The following is a 17,308-nucleotide window of genomic DNA, read 5'->3' on the forward strand; positions in this document are numbered from 1 at the left end:
CAAGGACAGCACAATGACCACCCCAGGCCAGCTGTGGTTACCCTATAAAATATTGGGAACCACAATAAAGTCAAGCTCCATGTTACTGACTGGAGATTAGGGCCTGGACTCAGAATGTGAGTGCACCTTCCAGAATGATTCCATCTGAGCTGGCATTTGTTCAGCCCCTCATTATCATCAAGTAGCTGCCACATCAGCAGTCAACAGGACTTCCCGACCCTCTCCCTTTCAGATGATCTTCTCCAGTGTCACGTGTCCATTTTTCAGCAGACGGGTACCTTTTCCTGAAATAATGCAGCTTTTAAATGTCAGGGAGTTGCGAGGCTCTTGGGTTCTAGTGTCATCTTCCAGGATTTTATTCAGATCTCCTCATTCTGTGGCCAGGCCCTACTGTGTAATTGTTGTGTATTTGTTTGTTCTAAGGTCCTGTGTACTGATAGGATTTTATATACTTTACTCAGGTTGCAGTGACACTAGTTAAAACACTAATAATAATTTACTCAGGTTTACAGTTGGCACAATTCTCAGTATTTACCATTCAGTGGTCATTTCATTGACTATTAATCACTGAGTCTCCAAGCCTGGAGCAGTTACCACACATGCTAGGCACTCAGTAAACATTTATTTAGTGAATGACATTTGTTTCTTCGACCAGATTTGGATCTCTGTGAGAACTGGATGACTAATTCAACATATGATTACACGTATGACTACACTTTAAAATGTTTAAGGGAAATTAACAGAATTTATAAATAGTATTAATCGAGGGATTTAATTGGTTAAATTTATAAATTAAACACTGTTCAAAGATAAGTGCCTTTGATTTTTTTTTTTTTTTTTTTTGAGACGGAGTCTCTGTCGCCCAGGCTGGAGTGCCTTTCATTTTAACATAAATATCAGATTTACGAATGAATTTCTAAGATTCTTAAGTCATTTTTTAAAGTTTAATGTAGAATCAGTTTTACATTTATGACTTTAATGAGTTAAGTATTTAACAAAATACTGCTAACTGTAAACCTCCTTTTCTGGGCCTTAGACATTAAAAAACCTAGGGGTAAGAAAGTGAGAGTCCCTGATCATGAGAGGCAAGATATGTATAAAATGCTGTAAGAACACAGAGAACAAAGCAACCCATTCCCCACCTCAGCAGTGGGGGAAGAGGAAGGAAACGGGGGTAAAAATTCCTAAAATTTTTACAGCAGCAGGTAATGCTTCAACAGAATCTTAAAGAAAGAGAAAGCAAAACACCAGGAGGACAATAGAAGGAGGTGGAGGAGAAGCTTATTTCAGCAGAAGGAAGAACATGGACCTGGTCCAAAGGGATAACCCAACAGGGCATAGTGTGGAAACTTCCAAGTAGCTCCAGATGGCTAGAGCTAGGCCAGCAGACACAAGGGCTTGACAACATGGGAAGCAGTACAAGTTTATACTGAAGGGCCACTGAAGGATTTTCAGTAGGGGGTGACCATTCCTGTTTTAGGAAGATCCCTTTGGCCACAGTGAGGAAGATGGCCTGGAGCGGGAAAGAAAATAGGTGGGAGAGGTGGCAACGTAGATAATAAGTAATATGGCCCCACCCTGAGGAGTGATGGTGGTGCAGAGAGATTGACAGATCTTAGAGCACTTAAGAGGTAAAAATCTACAGAATGTAGAGAGATAAGGGTGTGGAGTGAGTCCCTAGCACAATGCCAAGTGAATCACTGAGGATACTCAGAAGTGTTGAATGAATGATGAATAGAATAATGGCAACAATAACAAAACACAGCATTTGGTGGAAGTTACTACATATTGAGCCCTTTGCCAAGAGCTTTGCCTTTATTATCTAATTTTATCTTCATGTCCATCCTTTAAGGAAGATATGCTTAATTTCCAGAAACTAAGACACATGGAAGGTGGATTACTTGCCCAAGCTCACCCAGCTAATCAAGAGAGGAGTCAGGATTGAAGCAGAGGTAATCAGCTCCAGAGTGCTATGCCCAAAGATGAAGGTTGGTTTTATAGTTTCTAGTAAATTGGAGTGATGAAAATGTTTGGATGGATTTAAAGTATATATTTTTTGAAAACTAATTTGAGGTGTATAGGGGTGTCCAAGTAGAGCTGTCCAGATAGGCTGCCTAAAGCTCAAGAGAACTGTCAGGACAGGAATTATGAACAGGTGATCACATGGGTTATCATGAGAGTCATGGTATCATACACGAAACATGAACTGAGTGAAAAGACTAGATGACCAAGAGCAAACTCCTCATGATCACTGATTTTAAAAAGTTGGACAGAGAAAGAGAGGCTGGAAAATAAAACATAGTGAACAGAGAGTTAAAAGTTTAACCAGCAGTGGTGTGGTAGGAATCATAGTAGAAGATGTTTCCAGAAGGAGATGGTCAAAAGGCACAACAGAGCAGAGTTGTCAAAAATAAAGACACAAATACCTGCTGGATTCATCTTTTAGGAAGATGTTGGTAACTTAACTGAAGTAGATCCATTGTGTGACGGAGGGGACAGTAGATTACATTGGTTGACAGTGATACGTGATCAGGAAGTGAAAGCAGTGGGTAGAGATATGCTTTCTAAAAGTCCAGCAATGAAGAAAAGAGTGAGACAGGGGAGGCCTAAGGGGAGACAGAGTCAAGGGGAGGATTTAAACAAGAGGCCAGCTTGCTTAATTGTAACCTGCACGGACCTTAGAGGACTGAACAAAGGAGGATGAATGTGGGAATAAAGATAAGAGACAAAAAAATATGGAAGAAGGGGTCAGGGGGCACCTTGCCTCTAGTGAACAAGGGCCCTGAGCTTTACACAGCCCTCCATATTTATTGGTAAAAGAGATAGCAAGAAGCGGGGCATGGAAGAAGAGGTCAGCTGCTCGGGTCCAGAGTAGGCTTGCAAGACTACATTCCTCGAACAATAGGCTCTAGATGTCCCAGCAGATAACCTCAAGGTAAGTGTCAGTAAAGGAGAGCACGAAGACAAGGGACAAGAAGGTAGGACTAATACCATGGGGTCTTGGGGCTGTAATGGGTCTTCAAGAGCCATGACAAAGAGTGGAAGAGGAAGCCATTCAAGAACATAATAAAGGATTAGTGACTTATCTTGAAGCTGAAGCCATAAATATGTAACACCAGAACAATTATAAGATTTTCTCCAGCAGTTCCTGGCAGCCCCTGGATAGCAGAGAAGACAGATGTTAGAGGGCTCCAGGGCTTGAGGTTGGCAGAAGACATAGGAAAGATAGTGGAGGGAGGGGTTTGCAGGGGTCTGTGAGAAAGGGAGCTGCCCTGCATGGGATCTGGGCAGGCAGGAAAGGAAAAGAAGTCCTAAGATATCCAGCTTGGGGAGAAGAGCTTCAGGAAAAGAGCCAGACCTGTCAACACTGCTGAACTAGATGAGAAATAGCAAGTTGAGTGGAACTTTCCTCCTGACCTGGAATCACGGCTAAGGTCCAAAGCTAATGACTGAAAGCTCACAATAGTCCACAGTCAGAGTCACCAACAAGTTTCTAGCCATGATGCCAGCTACTACAGCACAACTTTCCAAGAGGTGTCAAAACTGGTCCCCTGCCCTTACCACTCGCCTGCCTCCCATTCAGTCAATATAAGAGAGGAAATCAATATAAAGAGAGGAAAAGAAGGACCCTTCAGCGTGACAAGAGTGACATGGAACACCTAAGCCACAAAGACAAGGTTCAAGTCCTGGATCTGCCAACTTATAAACTGTGTGATGTAGGGCTATATATATCCACTCTAGTCCATAAAATGAGGCTAATGTCTACCCCAAATGGTTATCACAAGGATTAAATCAATTGAAATATTTAACATTCCTAGAACTGCACTATGTAAGTATTAGCTATTTTTCTTGTTTTTTTCTTTTTTTTTTTTTTTTTGAGACATAATCTCACTCTGTTGCCCAGGCTGGAGTGCAGTGGCACAATCTCAGCTCATTGCAACCTCCACTTCCTGGGTTCAAGCAATTCTCCCACCTCAGCCTCCCGAGTAGCTGAGACTACAGGCACATGCACCACCACGCCTGGCTAATTTTTGTATTTTTAGTAGAGAGGGGGTTTTGCAATGTTGGCCAGGCTGGTCTCCAACTCCTGGCCTCAAGTGATCCTCCCACCCTGGCCTCCCAAAGTTCTGGGATTATAGGCACGAGCTACTGCACCTGGCCAATGGGTTTTTTAATGACATTAAATTCAATTCAAGACAAATGGAAGACACAAATCCATATCCGTGTTTCTTTGCCTCCTTTCTCCTCCCTGCTCCTTTTTTTTTTTTTTACAAGGCTTTTCTCTAATGACTATGTATCATGGGAGCAATTAAAACTGTACTACACATACACACACACAAACACACACACATATAAAAATTTGTACTTAGAACTGTTCAGATCCTTTGATGTACAAATTTCACATCTCAGAGTGGAGTCTATCATAAGGAAAGTCCATTCCTAAATACAGACAGACAACCTTAACGTGGAAAAAGATGTTTAGCGCAACATTTTTTTTTCTTTTGAGACCAAGTCTCAGTCTGTCACCCAGGCTGGAGTGCAGTGGCGCAATCTTGGCTCACTGCAACCTCCACCTCCTGGGTTCAAGCGATTCTCCTGCCTCAGCCTCCCAAGTAGCTAGGACTTCAGGTGTGCACCACTACGCCTAGCTAATTTCTTTGTATTTTTAGTAGAGACAGGGTTTTACCATTTTGGCCAGCCTGGTCTTGAACTCCTGACCTCAAGTGATTCGCCTGCCTCGGCCTCCCAAAATGCTGAGATTACAGGCATGAGCCACCACATCTGGCCTATTAGCTACTTTTCTTATTCCCTCACATTCTCATGGGAAACTGATGAGGATGCTTTCCCTTTCTCAAAGCTAATTCCGAGGGACTCCAAGAAAACCACTTGCAAAGACTAGAGTTGCCTTCAGTGAAGGAATACCATTCCCTATGGCCCTCACGGGGTATGAAAGAAGACTCCAGTGGTTGCCCTGAGTCAACAAGAAGGTGCAGGTTGGGAGAGCAGCAGGAGAGGAGCCATGGCCTGTCCAGGCAGCTTCAAGGGTAAGGGAAACAGCACCAGGAAAAGAGGGTGGGATTATATACCACAGATGAGACCACAGGAAGACACAGGTGCCACACCAGCTTCAGACAGAACCGGGGGGGACCACGGCAAGACCAGGAACCCCCATACACCCTCTGCAAGTGGAAGACACATAGAACTAAGCCTCTCCAGCTGTCCTTCCTGTGCCCAGCACCAAGGGAAGGAGCATCTGGAAGAGGGAGAGGGAGGAGGTGCACAGAGCCTGACCACAGCACCCTCTTCTGCTACCAGCAGCCAGGATCTCATCTCTGCCCATGCTGTTGAGGACAAACTGTCAATCAGGTTGGAAACTGATGTTTTAACAACAAAAAGGGGCCAGGTGCGGTGGGTCACACCTGTAATCCCAGCGCGCTGGGGAGGCCGAGGCAGGCGAATCACTTGAGGCCAGGAGTTCGAGACCAGCCTGGCAACATGGCGAAACCCCATGTCTACTAAAAGTACAAAAATTAGCTGGACATGGTGGCACACGCCTGTTGTCCCAGCTACTCAGGAGACTGAGGCAGGAGAATCACTTGAACCCGGGAGGCAGAGGTTGCAGTGAGCCAAGATGGCGCCATTGCACTCCAGCCTGGGTGACAGAGCAAGACTCACCTCAAAAAAAAAAAAAAAAGGGACTAAGTCATACAGAAATAAAAAGGTTTTAAAACTTAAGCATGGCAGGAAATATATGGCCCTGGTCAAAGCATCCTCAAGAGTCCTACTCCACAGAAGGAGAGAAGAACTTGCTTCAGCACAGTGGAAAGCAGTGATTAGCAAAAATAAAACCAATTCCTATGTATGTGCAGAGCTGAGACCTCTCAATAAATAAGCCAAATATAAAAGATCTTCGGCCTGCAGGTTCTCCATGGCCACCCTCACCCAACCTGTTCCAGTGACCGAGCCCATCAGAAACCAGCCCCGTGGGCACAGGCTCATTCCCTCCAGTGGCTGAGCTCTGCCATTCCTCCTGCCACCCAAAGCCTGGCATACCTGTGGCAAGCCTTGGGCAGGAGACCCACGTGAACCTGGCCCATGCATCCAGTATGCAGAATTAGGCTCCTGCCCTAGTTTCCTGATTATATCCCAGCTTCCCTCTGGAAAAGTCCCGGCCATTTGGCTAATGCCCTAACAATGACTCAAGCTTTCTCCAACCCTCTCTCCCTGAGAACTGCACTCTTCCCCTATTGGATCCCTCCCAATTGAAGTTTCTATTCTTCCTCTTAGAACCATGGTGGCACTTCCTCTCCCAGTGGCTGCCCCCTCCCCCGCCCCCCGCCAATTATAACACCCCTGGGGTATTTTGCCAAGGCCAAAGTCACAACATCCTCTTGGATATCCCACTAGAACTGCTGAAGACTCTTTACAGGAGAAGCCCCACAACCTGGCCTGACCTCTGTCTCCAGGCTCACCCTCCCTCCCGCCCAGCAGTTCTGGTACTTAACAGTCAAGACCACGTGGGTTATGATTGCATGGGAGGTTACAGATTGGAAAGTTGCTGCAACAGAACCAGAGGAATCGCTCAAGGCAGGAGCTCACAGGATGGAATTTAAGAACTCAGGTTAAAGCAGGTCTGGATGATGCCAAAGGCTCCAGTCTGGCTACGGGATGGGTGGATGCAATGGAGGAAGTGAAGGCCACCAGCATGGAGGAGGGCCATGAACTGAGACACTAAGGACTCACTTGCTGAGCCACTGATCTCCCAAGACAGAGCCGATGTGTCACGGTGAGATGGCTGGGAAGAGGATCATTTAATTTTGCCTCAGAGGAGGGAGACCAGAAAGGTGTACATGTGCTTTTTTTGTTTTCTTTAACATTTTACTATGAAAGATTTTAAATACACCACAAAACCTGTGTAATGAACTGCCATGTCCCCATCACCCAGCTTCAACAGTTATTAAAGTTTTGCCCACCTTATAGTCCCTGGATGCCCTCCCTGGTGCCCCTCCACCACCACCACCACCACCACCACTGGATTATTTTAAAGCAAATCACAGACATCGTATCATTTCATTTGTAAATACTGCAACATGGATCTCTAGCAGATAAGCACTCTTTTTAAAAAAAAAAACCAAGAAACAATAATCAAACCTAAAGAAATTAAAGAACAATTATTTAAAATCATCTAATATCCCATCTATGATCATGTTTCCACATTAAACTCATAAATGCCTTTTGACAGATGGGTGTTTGAATCCAGATGGAAATAAGCTTCACTTATTGCACTGGATTGATTTGTCCCTGTCCTACTTTGGTTTCCCCCAGAAACAGACCCTGGGGCAATGATTTCAGTGCAAATGGTTTATTTGGGAGGTGACCCCAGTGAAACTGGTAGGGGAGCCGGAAAGTGAGACAGTGGGAGGACCACCAAAAAAGGATGCGTTACTGCTGGGGGCAAATGAAGCTCGGTCTCTCTGGGCAACTCTGGAAAACAGTGTGGGGCACCACTGAGAGTTTCCCCAACTCTGGGGGATAGAGGGAAGGAAGCTGGGGTATTTGTCCACCAGCTCTCCACCCATCTTTGGCTGAGCACTGCTTCCAGAGACATTAACTCTCTAGGCCATTAATTCTCGGGCACTCTGCTCCGCTTACCATGTGTAATCTTGGGGCCAGAATAAATGCCCCTGGGGAAAGGGTCACAGGTGTTCCTGGCACACAGCCTCCAGCAAGCTATAAAGGTAGAAGTGGAGTGAAGGTAGGCAGAACATCAATTGCATCTGCCACAGTCCCTTCAAAGTTTCTTTCATTAATACCACTTCCCCCCGTCTTTTTTTTTTTTTTTCATGTATTTACTGAAGAAATGTGGTGTGGCATCTTTTAGAATTTCCACATTCTAAATCTGATGGATTTCATTCCCATAGTGTTGTTTGATATGAACCCCTATCTTCCATACTTTCTTTTTTTTTCTTTTTTTTTTTTTTTTTTTTTTTTTTTGAGAGGGAGTCTTGCTCTGTCACCAGGCTGGAGTACAGTGGCGATCTTGGCTCACTGCAACCTCTGATTCCCAGGTTCAAGCAATTCTCCTGCGTCAGCCTCCCGAGTAGCTTGGATTACAGGTGCGTGCCACCACACCCAGCTAATTTTTGTATTTTTAGTAGAGACAGGGTTTCACCGTGTTGGCCAGGATGGTCTTGATCTCCTGACCTCGTGATCTGCCAGCCTAGGCCTCCCAAAGTGCTGGGGTTACAGGCATGAGCCACCACGCCTGGCCCATACTTTCTATAAATAGTTGGACGACTTATCAGATCGCAATTCTATTTTTTGGCAAGAAACCTACAGGTAAGTCTGTGTCCTTCCTATACCACCACATAGGAAGTATAGGCTTCTAACAACTAAAGGTTTGCCCGGCTTGAAAGAAGCTTGAGCCCCCTCTCGTTGGTTGGTTATGTTGCTTCATTCAGCATATTCCCAAGCCGACCAACTTCTTCCACATGCCATGGAAGCTGGACAAACATGAAGTGAACAAGTCAGGCTCTGTGTGACTCAAAGGCCTTGCCAGCAGATTTCAAGCAGGGTTTGCTTGTGACTTGGAACAAACATCTAAAGACGGCATTGATTCTTCCACTCCTTACAGCACCTTTCAAACACCAAGCCCCTTCTGAAACCAACTTGCACACCAGAACAGTGCAAGACCACGTGAATTTATGACTTTGAATGTCAGATGTGTGAATCTATTTACACTTTAGCTACCACAAATTCCAAAGCAGAGAGGTGTTCAGATCCTCTAAATCTTATCTATACTACTTCACAAGAAAAGTCTGCCTCACTGCACTGTAATGCAGACAGTGCAGGCAAAAAAGAAAGCCAAGACTCTTGAAAGAATGCTAACATCAAATTCAGAGGACAATTCGGTCCAATGAAGTGTTTCATACAAAACTGACAAGATGAAGTTCTTTAGCCACTGGTATTTAGGAAGCAGCTTCATTGTATTTTGGTTAATTTTCCAAGGTCCTTTCCACCTGCCTCCAATCAAGCTTTTTGCAGAATGGAGTCCACACTGTCCAATTCACTCATTCAAGAGACACTTACTGACCAGGTGAGCTTAGGGACTCTGTCTCCAAAACATACATAAGGACTTCTAATGTCTTACTTTTCTCTGTACCCACAGGATTCTTGGACTCTCCCCAGCACACATTAGACATTAGACCTTAGGTCTTTGTCAATCATCACTCCTTGCTAATACAAGGCTTCCCACTTTTCACCATGAAGATCTGTACCTTCTTTCAGTGCTTCTGTGCTGATAAGAATGGCTTTTCCAAGTTCATTGATCTTCCCCAACTACTCCCCCTTAACATTTTCCCATTTATTACCTGTTGGGAGGTCCAGGTAAGGCACATATTAGCTTGTTTGCATATTATCCCAGCAAAGATTCCATCCATTCATTCATCTTCTGATTTAAGAGAGTCCTCAATGTTTATGACACTGCTCATTGGGCAAATGGTCTTATTCACTTAAAAGCTCCTGTAATTAAAAGTGAACAAGTTCCAAAGGATGATATTGCCCTTGTGAGAGCTTGGTCTGTTTTCCCTGATGTGCAGGTGCTATCCTGCCCAGATAGAAAGCCAGTGACCACCGTCATATACTGTGCCAGGCTGAACTAGGTTGTAGGGGGCCAACTGTGACATCACATAGGCAACGCATCACTTCAGGGCCAAGAAAATGAGCACTCAATTCCTGTTTGTCTTCAGGGCACCCTCTGACCTTGGTGGATATTTCAGACTCACAGATAACATTTCCTACCCATGACATTTACCAGAAAAAACAAATTGTAATCTGGCCACCTTGGCTTCCTCTCTGAGAGGAGGCTGAGCCCTCCTGATGAGCCCTCAGTGTCCCTCTGGCATTTACCCACCAGTGACTGGCATATAAGAAGTCACTGGGACAATGCAGTGTGTAAGAGCAAAACCTCTGCTAATGAGGGTCAGTGGAAAAAAAGAAAAAAAAATGCAAAATCACTAAAGCGGCAGTGTTAACACAATCCCACAGCAGAAAGAAGCCAGCTTAGACCCACAGAGAAGGGGAGTCCAAACGCCAAGAGTGGAGACCCCTAAGGGGCCCCAACCTCATCCATCCCCCTGAGGTTGGTTCCCACACAAGGTCAACAACCTTCTCCCAATCTCTTAGCTGACCTCTGTGGGCCATACAACTCTGTCACCAACGATGCAATTCCCCCTGCCTGGCAAAAATGCCCAGGCCACAGACACAGTATTTGGTTCCCTTTTATCTATCTATCGATCTATCAATCATCAATTTATAATCTATCATCTATCTGTCATCTATCTATCATCTATCAATCATCTATCTATCTATCTATCTATCTATCTATCTATCTATCGGCTTCTGATAATTCCTATTAAACTGCACCAACAATAGGCACAAACCTGTCCCACAGGCTGTTCTCTATTCCCTAAATAGGTCTAACTTCCCCACTTGCTTTCACCTGGAAAGGGCATTTTGGTTCAGCCTCTTCCTTTTAAATAGAGATAGAGGCCCAGAGGGGTTAGTGACTTTCCCAAGATCACAAAGCAGAAGCAGGCTGAAATCCAAAAGCATTGTGCCCTAGGGACACTGGACTATTTAACACAAAAGGATCTTAACATTTTTAGTTATAGAAGAATAATGTCATTTGCAAATACATATACCTGCCCTTGGGCTATCAAATGCTGGCTATGGATGGGGTAACAGTTCCCGCAGGAGGTGGGGTGGTTAGGGAGAGTCCTCACCCCCATCAAAGGAAGCAGTAAAGACCCTGGAAAAGTAAACTGGATGAGGGTGGAAACAGGAAATGGGACCAGGATGGGGAAGTGGAGGTTCACAGCAGTTTTTCCTGTATCATGGAAATTTGAGGTGGTTTTTACCTTCTTCCTTTAGCTTTACTGTGCAGCTTGAGTTGTCTTCACATGTAGGTATTCACTGATATGATGAGGAAAAGCAGATCAATGAGCATGACTCCCAGAGTCAAACCCAAGAACCAGCTTCATGACCTTGGAGTCACAAAAGATGTAACACCTGCCTGTCAGAATGCCATCAGAAGAAATGAAGCCTTCCATAAACTGAAAAGCAGATGGCTATCTATTACAAGGCACCCATTCTGCTACACAAGCTGAGCTGCTATGAGCTGCTAGCACAAGCAATGCTGGACTCTCAGGACCCCCATTCAACCCTGGTGCACAGCATCATAGCTTCAGAACTATCCAGGATCTTTGTCCAAAAGCCAACATGGTCTTCCGGGTCAGGGAGGCAGATCAGCAACAGTGCCTGGATGCTCACTTAAGTCCCCATGAAAACTAATAAAAATGGAGGGAAGGGGTAGCAACAGTTATGAAAAATAAAAAGTTGACCATATGCCCAAATCAGAAGGATCTTCTACTGAAAGGAAGAAATTCAGATGTATAGTCAGTGGCTAGTGAACATCAGCCACAAAACCCAAAGTGGCTGCAGAGGCAGCTGGGCAGGGGGTGACAACTGTGCCACATGGAAGGGAGCACACCCTCCTGAAGCAGATTTGTGTACTTATCACACAATTTTCCAGCAGGCGGCTGTCAAATCACCAGCTCTAACCAACTCAGGATAGGAGAGTTTTCCCCCGCATGAAAGTAAAGTGTGTTGAGGAAGAGGCATATTTTTCTAACTCATACAAAGAGCACCATATGGGCTAACAGTGACCCACAGACACCCTGACTCCATGGACTGCTCCTCCACAAAAACCTCAAGGAATCCCATCCAAACCACATAAGCACTCCCAGGTCAAGTCTCTTGGTCTCCTCAATAACCTTAGTTCTGCATTCATCACAAATCAGCTCCTAGGCAGGAACTCAGCCTGGTGCGCAGATGCCCAGGCTAACTGCATTCTGAGGCATGCAACCTCCTCACCTGGGAGCAGCGCCTGCAGGCAGGTGTATGCATCTATGAAAGACTGGTCAGAGCCGGCCTCAGGTTCTGCAGGACCCACATCCATTTTTTTCATTTGTCAGAAATGGATAGTGAGAGAAGAGGCTGGGCACAGTGGCTCACACCTGTAATCCCAGCACTCTGGGAGGCCGAGGCAGGCGGATCACAAGGTCAGGAGATCGAGACCATCTTGGCCAACATGGTGAAACCCCATCTCTACTAAAATACAAAAAAAAAATTAGCCAGGCTTGGTGGCATGTGCCTGTAATCCCAGCTACTCGGGAGGCTGAGGCAGGGGAATTGCTTGAACCCAGGAGGCGAAGGTTGCAGTGAGCTGAGATCGCGCCACTGCACTCCAGCCTGGTGACAGAGCAAGACTCCGTCTCAGAAAAAAAAAAAAAGAAAAGAAAAGAAAAGGAAATTTAAAAAAAGAAAGAAAAAAAAGAAATGGATAGTGAGAGAAGAGAAAAACTTTATCAGCCAAAAAGAGTTTCCTGGGATGGGCCACAGACCAGGAATGTCCCATTGGTGGTGCCAACAGCTCAGCCCCTGCCTCAGATATGAGAGACATTGTGCCAGGGTCAGTGGTACACTGCAAATGGCCAGTGTTTCACATCCGCGTGCCAACACTATGTCTATTCATGGATAAGGAAGGAGAAACACAACAGTCTGATGCCTATGACCAGAATTTGAAGCATAAGAGGACAGAAACAGTTCCTCAAAAAAAAAAAGAGCAAAAACATTCCTGCACATAGATTTATTGCGGGAAAGTATAGAAACTTCTTTGGGTTCCCAATAGAAAATAAGGGCACATTCCCCCAAAATAGTCCACATACCAAACAGAAGAGGCAAATATATCAAACAGTAAACTGAGGGAAAAAAGAGACTGCAGAGAAAATAAAAACATGGTACCCAAATTATAAGACATGCAAGGCACAGAGGAACATACTGAAGAACAAGAGGAAACAATCACGCCAAGCCAAAAGATGGGACGACTGAACTAGTCACGTTATCAAATTGATGTCATTGCAGGAAAAGAACAAGAAGGAACACGAAAGAAAAAAAAAAAAACAGGTAAACTGGTTAAAAATTCTTCAAGATTAAAACATTTAAGAATAACCCAGCAACTTCACTCAGGGTATGTAATCCAAATAATTGAAAACAGGATGCAAATACTTGTACATGAGTATTGTATGGACTGAATGTTTATGTCCTCCCAAATTCATTTGTTGAAGCTCTAACTTCTAATATGGTTGTATTTGGAAGCAGGGCTTTGGGGAGGTTATCAGGTTTAGAAGAGGGACAAGGGTAGGGACCCCATGATGGGACTGGTGTGCTTACAAAGAAGAGAAAGAGAGGCCAGAGTGCTCTCTCTCTCTCTGCCATGTGAAGACACAGGGAGAAGGTAGCCATCTGCAAGCCAGGAAGCGGGCCCTTTCCAAGAGCCAAATTTTCCAGTGCCTTGATCTTCCCAGCCTCCATAACTGAAAAATAAACATCTGTTATTTAAGCCACCCAGTTTCCAGTATTTTGTTATAGCAGTCTGAGCTGACTAGGGTAAGTATTCATTGCAACACTATTCCCAATAACCAAAAGGGAGAAAAACCCAAATGTCCACAATGGATAAATGAATAGACAAATTATGGTATATTTATACAATGGAATATTATTCAGCCATGAAAAGGAATAAAGTACTGATACACGCTACAATATGGATGAATATCAAAAACATTGTGCTAAGTAAAAGAAGCAAAACACAAAAGGTCACATATTGTACAATTCCATTCATATAAAATATCCAGAATAAGTAAATCCACAGAGGCAGAGGATAGATTAGTGATTTCCAGGAGCTGGGTGGAGTGGGAAATGAGGAGTAACTGCTTAAAGGGTATGAAGTTTTACTTTGGGGTGACGAAAATGTTTTGGAACTAGATAGAGATGATCATTGTACAACACTGTGACTATACTAAATGCCACTGAATTATTCATCTTAAAATGGCTAACTTTATGTTATATAAATTTTAATTTTAAAAAAGCAGTATAAGAGACATAACTATCAAATGCAATGTATGGTCTTCGGTTAGATCCAAGTTCATACAGGCTGGCCATAAAAGACATTTGGAGAATATTAGAGAAATTTGAATATAGGCTGGGCATTGGAGGACATAAAAAATCATTGTTAGGTGTGATAGTGGTAGCATGGTTAGAGAAAGGCCTAAGAGAAAGGCCCTTATTTTTCAGATGTGCATACTGAAGTATTGGGAATGAAATGTTATGTGGTCTGTTAAAATGCTTCAGGAATAAAACAAGATAAAGCAAAGACGGCAAAATGTTAATACCTGTTAATCTATGTGATGGGGTAGAGGTATTCATAGTATTTTTCTCTTTAGTTTTCTGTATGTATAAAATGTCTCATAATAGAAATTTAAAAAAACAAATCCACATGATAGGCAGTAAAAAGTAAACTTCTGGCCGGGCATGGTGGCTCATGCCTGTAATCTCTGCACTTTGAGAGGCCAAGGCGGGAGGATGGCTTGAGCCCAGGAGTTCAAGACCAGCCTGGACAACATAGGCAGACCCTGACTCTATTAAAAAAAAATGCCAAAAAAAAAAAAACTAGCTAGGTGTGGTGGCATATGCCTGTAGTTCCAGCAACTTGGGAGGCTGAGGCAGGAGGATTGCTTGAGCCTGGAAGGTGAAGGCTGCAGGGAGCCATGATCATGCCACTGTACTCTAGCCTGGGCAACAGAGCAAGACCCCACCTCAAAAAAATAAATGAATAAATAAACTTCACACACTTTACAGTGCTAAAAAATGCAATCAATGGAAAAAGAGGAGAAATACTTCAAAAATGGAGCAAAAAATTACCTAAAAACAAAAATCATCACGAAGAACACAACACTTTTTCATTATTCTTCCCCAGATTTGTTGAGGCACCTACATTAACAGATGAAGGAACACAGAAGAAACATCCAACCCATGTATAACTATTTCCTCCCAAAATAAAACCCACACAAATAGTATCCAAACAATAAATAAGCACTTACCAGAAAAAACCACTTTCCTCAGTTGAAAACAGATTTCAGTTTGCATGGTTCATCATATATTAAGCAAAATGAATGGAAAGAGATTCACTGATAGACATGTTCTGATGACATTTTTTAGTCTCAAGGACATATAAGGAGTCATCAGAATTCAAAGGTGAGAAAATAGGAGAGAGAGAGATGATCTGCAATGGAATACAAATCAGGATGGCCTCAATATTTACCCCCAACAGGAGGTTTTGGAAGATAATGCATCAATATCTACATTTTAATATGTAAACACTTGTGACTTTAAAACTACTATATTAAGACACATTGTTGTTCACAACAGAAGGCAACCAAAAAAAACTGTTTTAAATATGCAAAGTCTCAGAAAACATATGGTGTATGCTTCTTGAAGAATGTACTTGAAAATGTGCTTCATGTCAGAGAGAGTTGGAAAATCTAAGAACTCAAAATGGCAAATTGAGCATCAACTAAGTTTAATATAAATGCATGCATAATTTATAACAGGATTATGAAGAGAAACACAAAAGAAAATCACTGAGGTTATTTGTGAAATGCTGACTTGAATAGTTCTAGATTAGATTGCCAAAAGTCTCAGGAAATAGAAGAAAAGAAAAGAGATACAAAAAAACAACCAAAACAAAGAAATGTGGGATTGTCTATCAGGGAGAGTGAAAAAAAAAAAACTATTTTTACTGACTTCAGCAATTTCATAAATATAGATTTAATATGGATTTTTAAAAAACTTAATAGGATCCACTACTAGAATTAGAAATGGCATAACTATGATCCAAACAAAAGTACAAGATAAAAGTAAATGTAATGATAATGTAAAGACAGGACTGAAAGCAAAAAACAAGGAAAACGAAATGGCAGATGACCAGACATACCACTGTGTCAATAGTACATATGGTTTAGATTTCCTCATTAAATAATAGGCAAAGACAATCAAAATTGGTTCAAACATAAATTACCTGCTCCTTAAAAACCCTTTAAAAGTAACACCATAGTATTACATTGAAAGATGAGGGCAAATGTGAGGAAAAAATTAAATTAGGGGGTAATATTTGTATAATTCTGAGTATAAGAAGAAGGCAGAAAATGGGATTAAAGAAGGTCATTTGAGATTGCTGAAAGATACAATCAGTAGTGGAGCCTTGTAAACACTGAAGCTTTTGCATCAAGATATAGTAAGCCATTAAAACACAAAAAGATGACAATAGGCTCTTGATTCAAAACACAGATCTCAGTTCTTTTCTCTCTAGCACCAACATTCTCCCTGGAATGGCCACAGGACTATAAAACTGGGGTTATCTAGATCAGCTTTACAAACTAGGACAACTCCCAACTTCCTGGCAGCAGCTTTGAGAAATTTCTGAAAGGCAGAAAGGCAGGAATTCCTAAGGCAAGGATGGATTGATCTCACTGGTCAGACTGGCACACACAGTAGGACATAAAAAGGGCCATGGGGATGGGAATCCTACAGATGCCCCTACCAACAGCACTTGTGGTAGTGACTGATGAGGGTAATGTGACTTTTCTAACTTTGGGCAGACCCACAGAAAGAAAAGGAACTCTTGGCACAGCAAGGAAAGAAGCCCTACCAGAGATTTCCCCTTGCTGCAGCCATTAATTTCTATGAATATTGAGTGTCTACTGTGTGAAAAGTACTGGGGCTGGGAACACAACAGTAAACAAATCACACAGGAATCCTGTCCTCACGATGACCATGCTATCTAATACATAGCCACTGGCCACATGTGGTCGTTTAAATTTATGTTTTAATTAATTAAAAGTAAATAAAAGTTTAGAAATCCATCTCACTTGCACTAGCCACATTTCAAATGCTCAGTAGTCATGCGTGGTGAGTGGCTATCATACCAGGCAGCTCAGATCCAAGAACATTTCCATCAGCACAGAAAGTTTGCACTGGGCCGCACTGGTCTAGAGCAAAGCCCTCCATTTGCAACCTTCCTTTGAGAAAGCTAAACTATCAATCTGAAGCTCTCCCTTCTCACCCTGTCTGGGCTGACAACAGACTATATCTCACCTGCTTAAACTAGACACACTAAAGCCACTTTCTTTGAAGAGCATAGGAGAAAATAATCCAACATATGAAGAAACTCAGTCATTTAAAATAAGAGAACCAATTGGAGAAATCAAAGTAAGTATGACCATAAGAAACAAACTCACAGAAGGCAAGGGAAGGAAAAGTCAAAACAGTGCACTGATTCCGATTTCCAGGTTGGATTCTTGATGACATTGCCCTCTGGAAGAAGGACAAATTGAGATCAAGATTTCTATTC

The 17,308-nt window shown here is 43.0% G+C and overlaps 1 protein-coding gene across 7 annotated transcripts in view; it reads right to left on the reverse strand.

Annotated features, from left to right (window-relative positions):
- The window catches only part of SH3GL3 (SH3 domain containing GRB2 like 3, endophilin A3), a 169,468-nt gene that overhangs the window by 122,924 nt on the left and 29,236 nt on the right, over positions 1–17,308 (reverse strand). The window contains exon 1 of one of the 7 annotated variants that reach the window (XM_054451687.2): positions 9,372–9,669. The exons of 5 other annotated variants lie outside the window; for them this stretch is intronic. In XM_054451687.2, coding sequence (XP_054307662.1) covers positions 9,372–9,440 — 69 coding nt within the window. In that variant the 5' untranslated portion in view covers positions 9,441–9,669. Of the gene's footprint in view, positions 1–9,371; positions 9,670–17,308 lie in introns of those variants that run through there. One more of the 7 variants, XM_054451689.2, reaches the window with a different exon arrangement.

Source organism: Pongo pygmaeus, chromosome 16 (assembly GCF_028885625.2).
Source record: "Pongo pygmaeus isolate AG05252 chromosome 16, NHGRI_mPonPyg2-v2.0_pri, whole genome shotgun sequence".
Taxonomy (NCBI): Eukaryota; Metazoa; Chordata; class Mammalia; order Primates; family Hominidae; genus Pongo; species Pongo pygmaeus.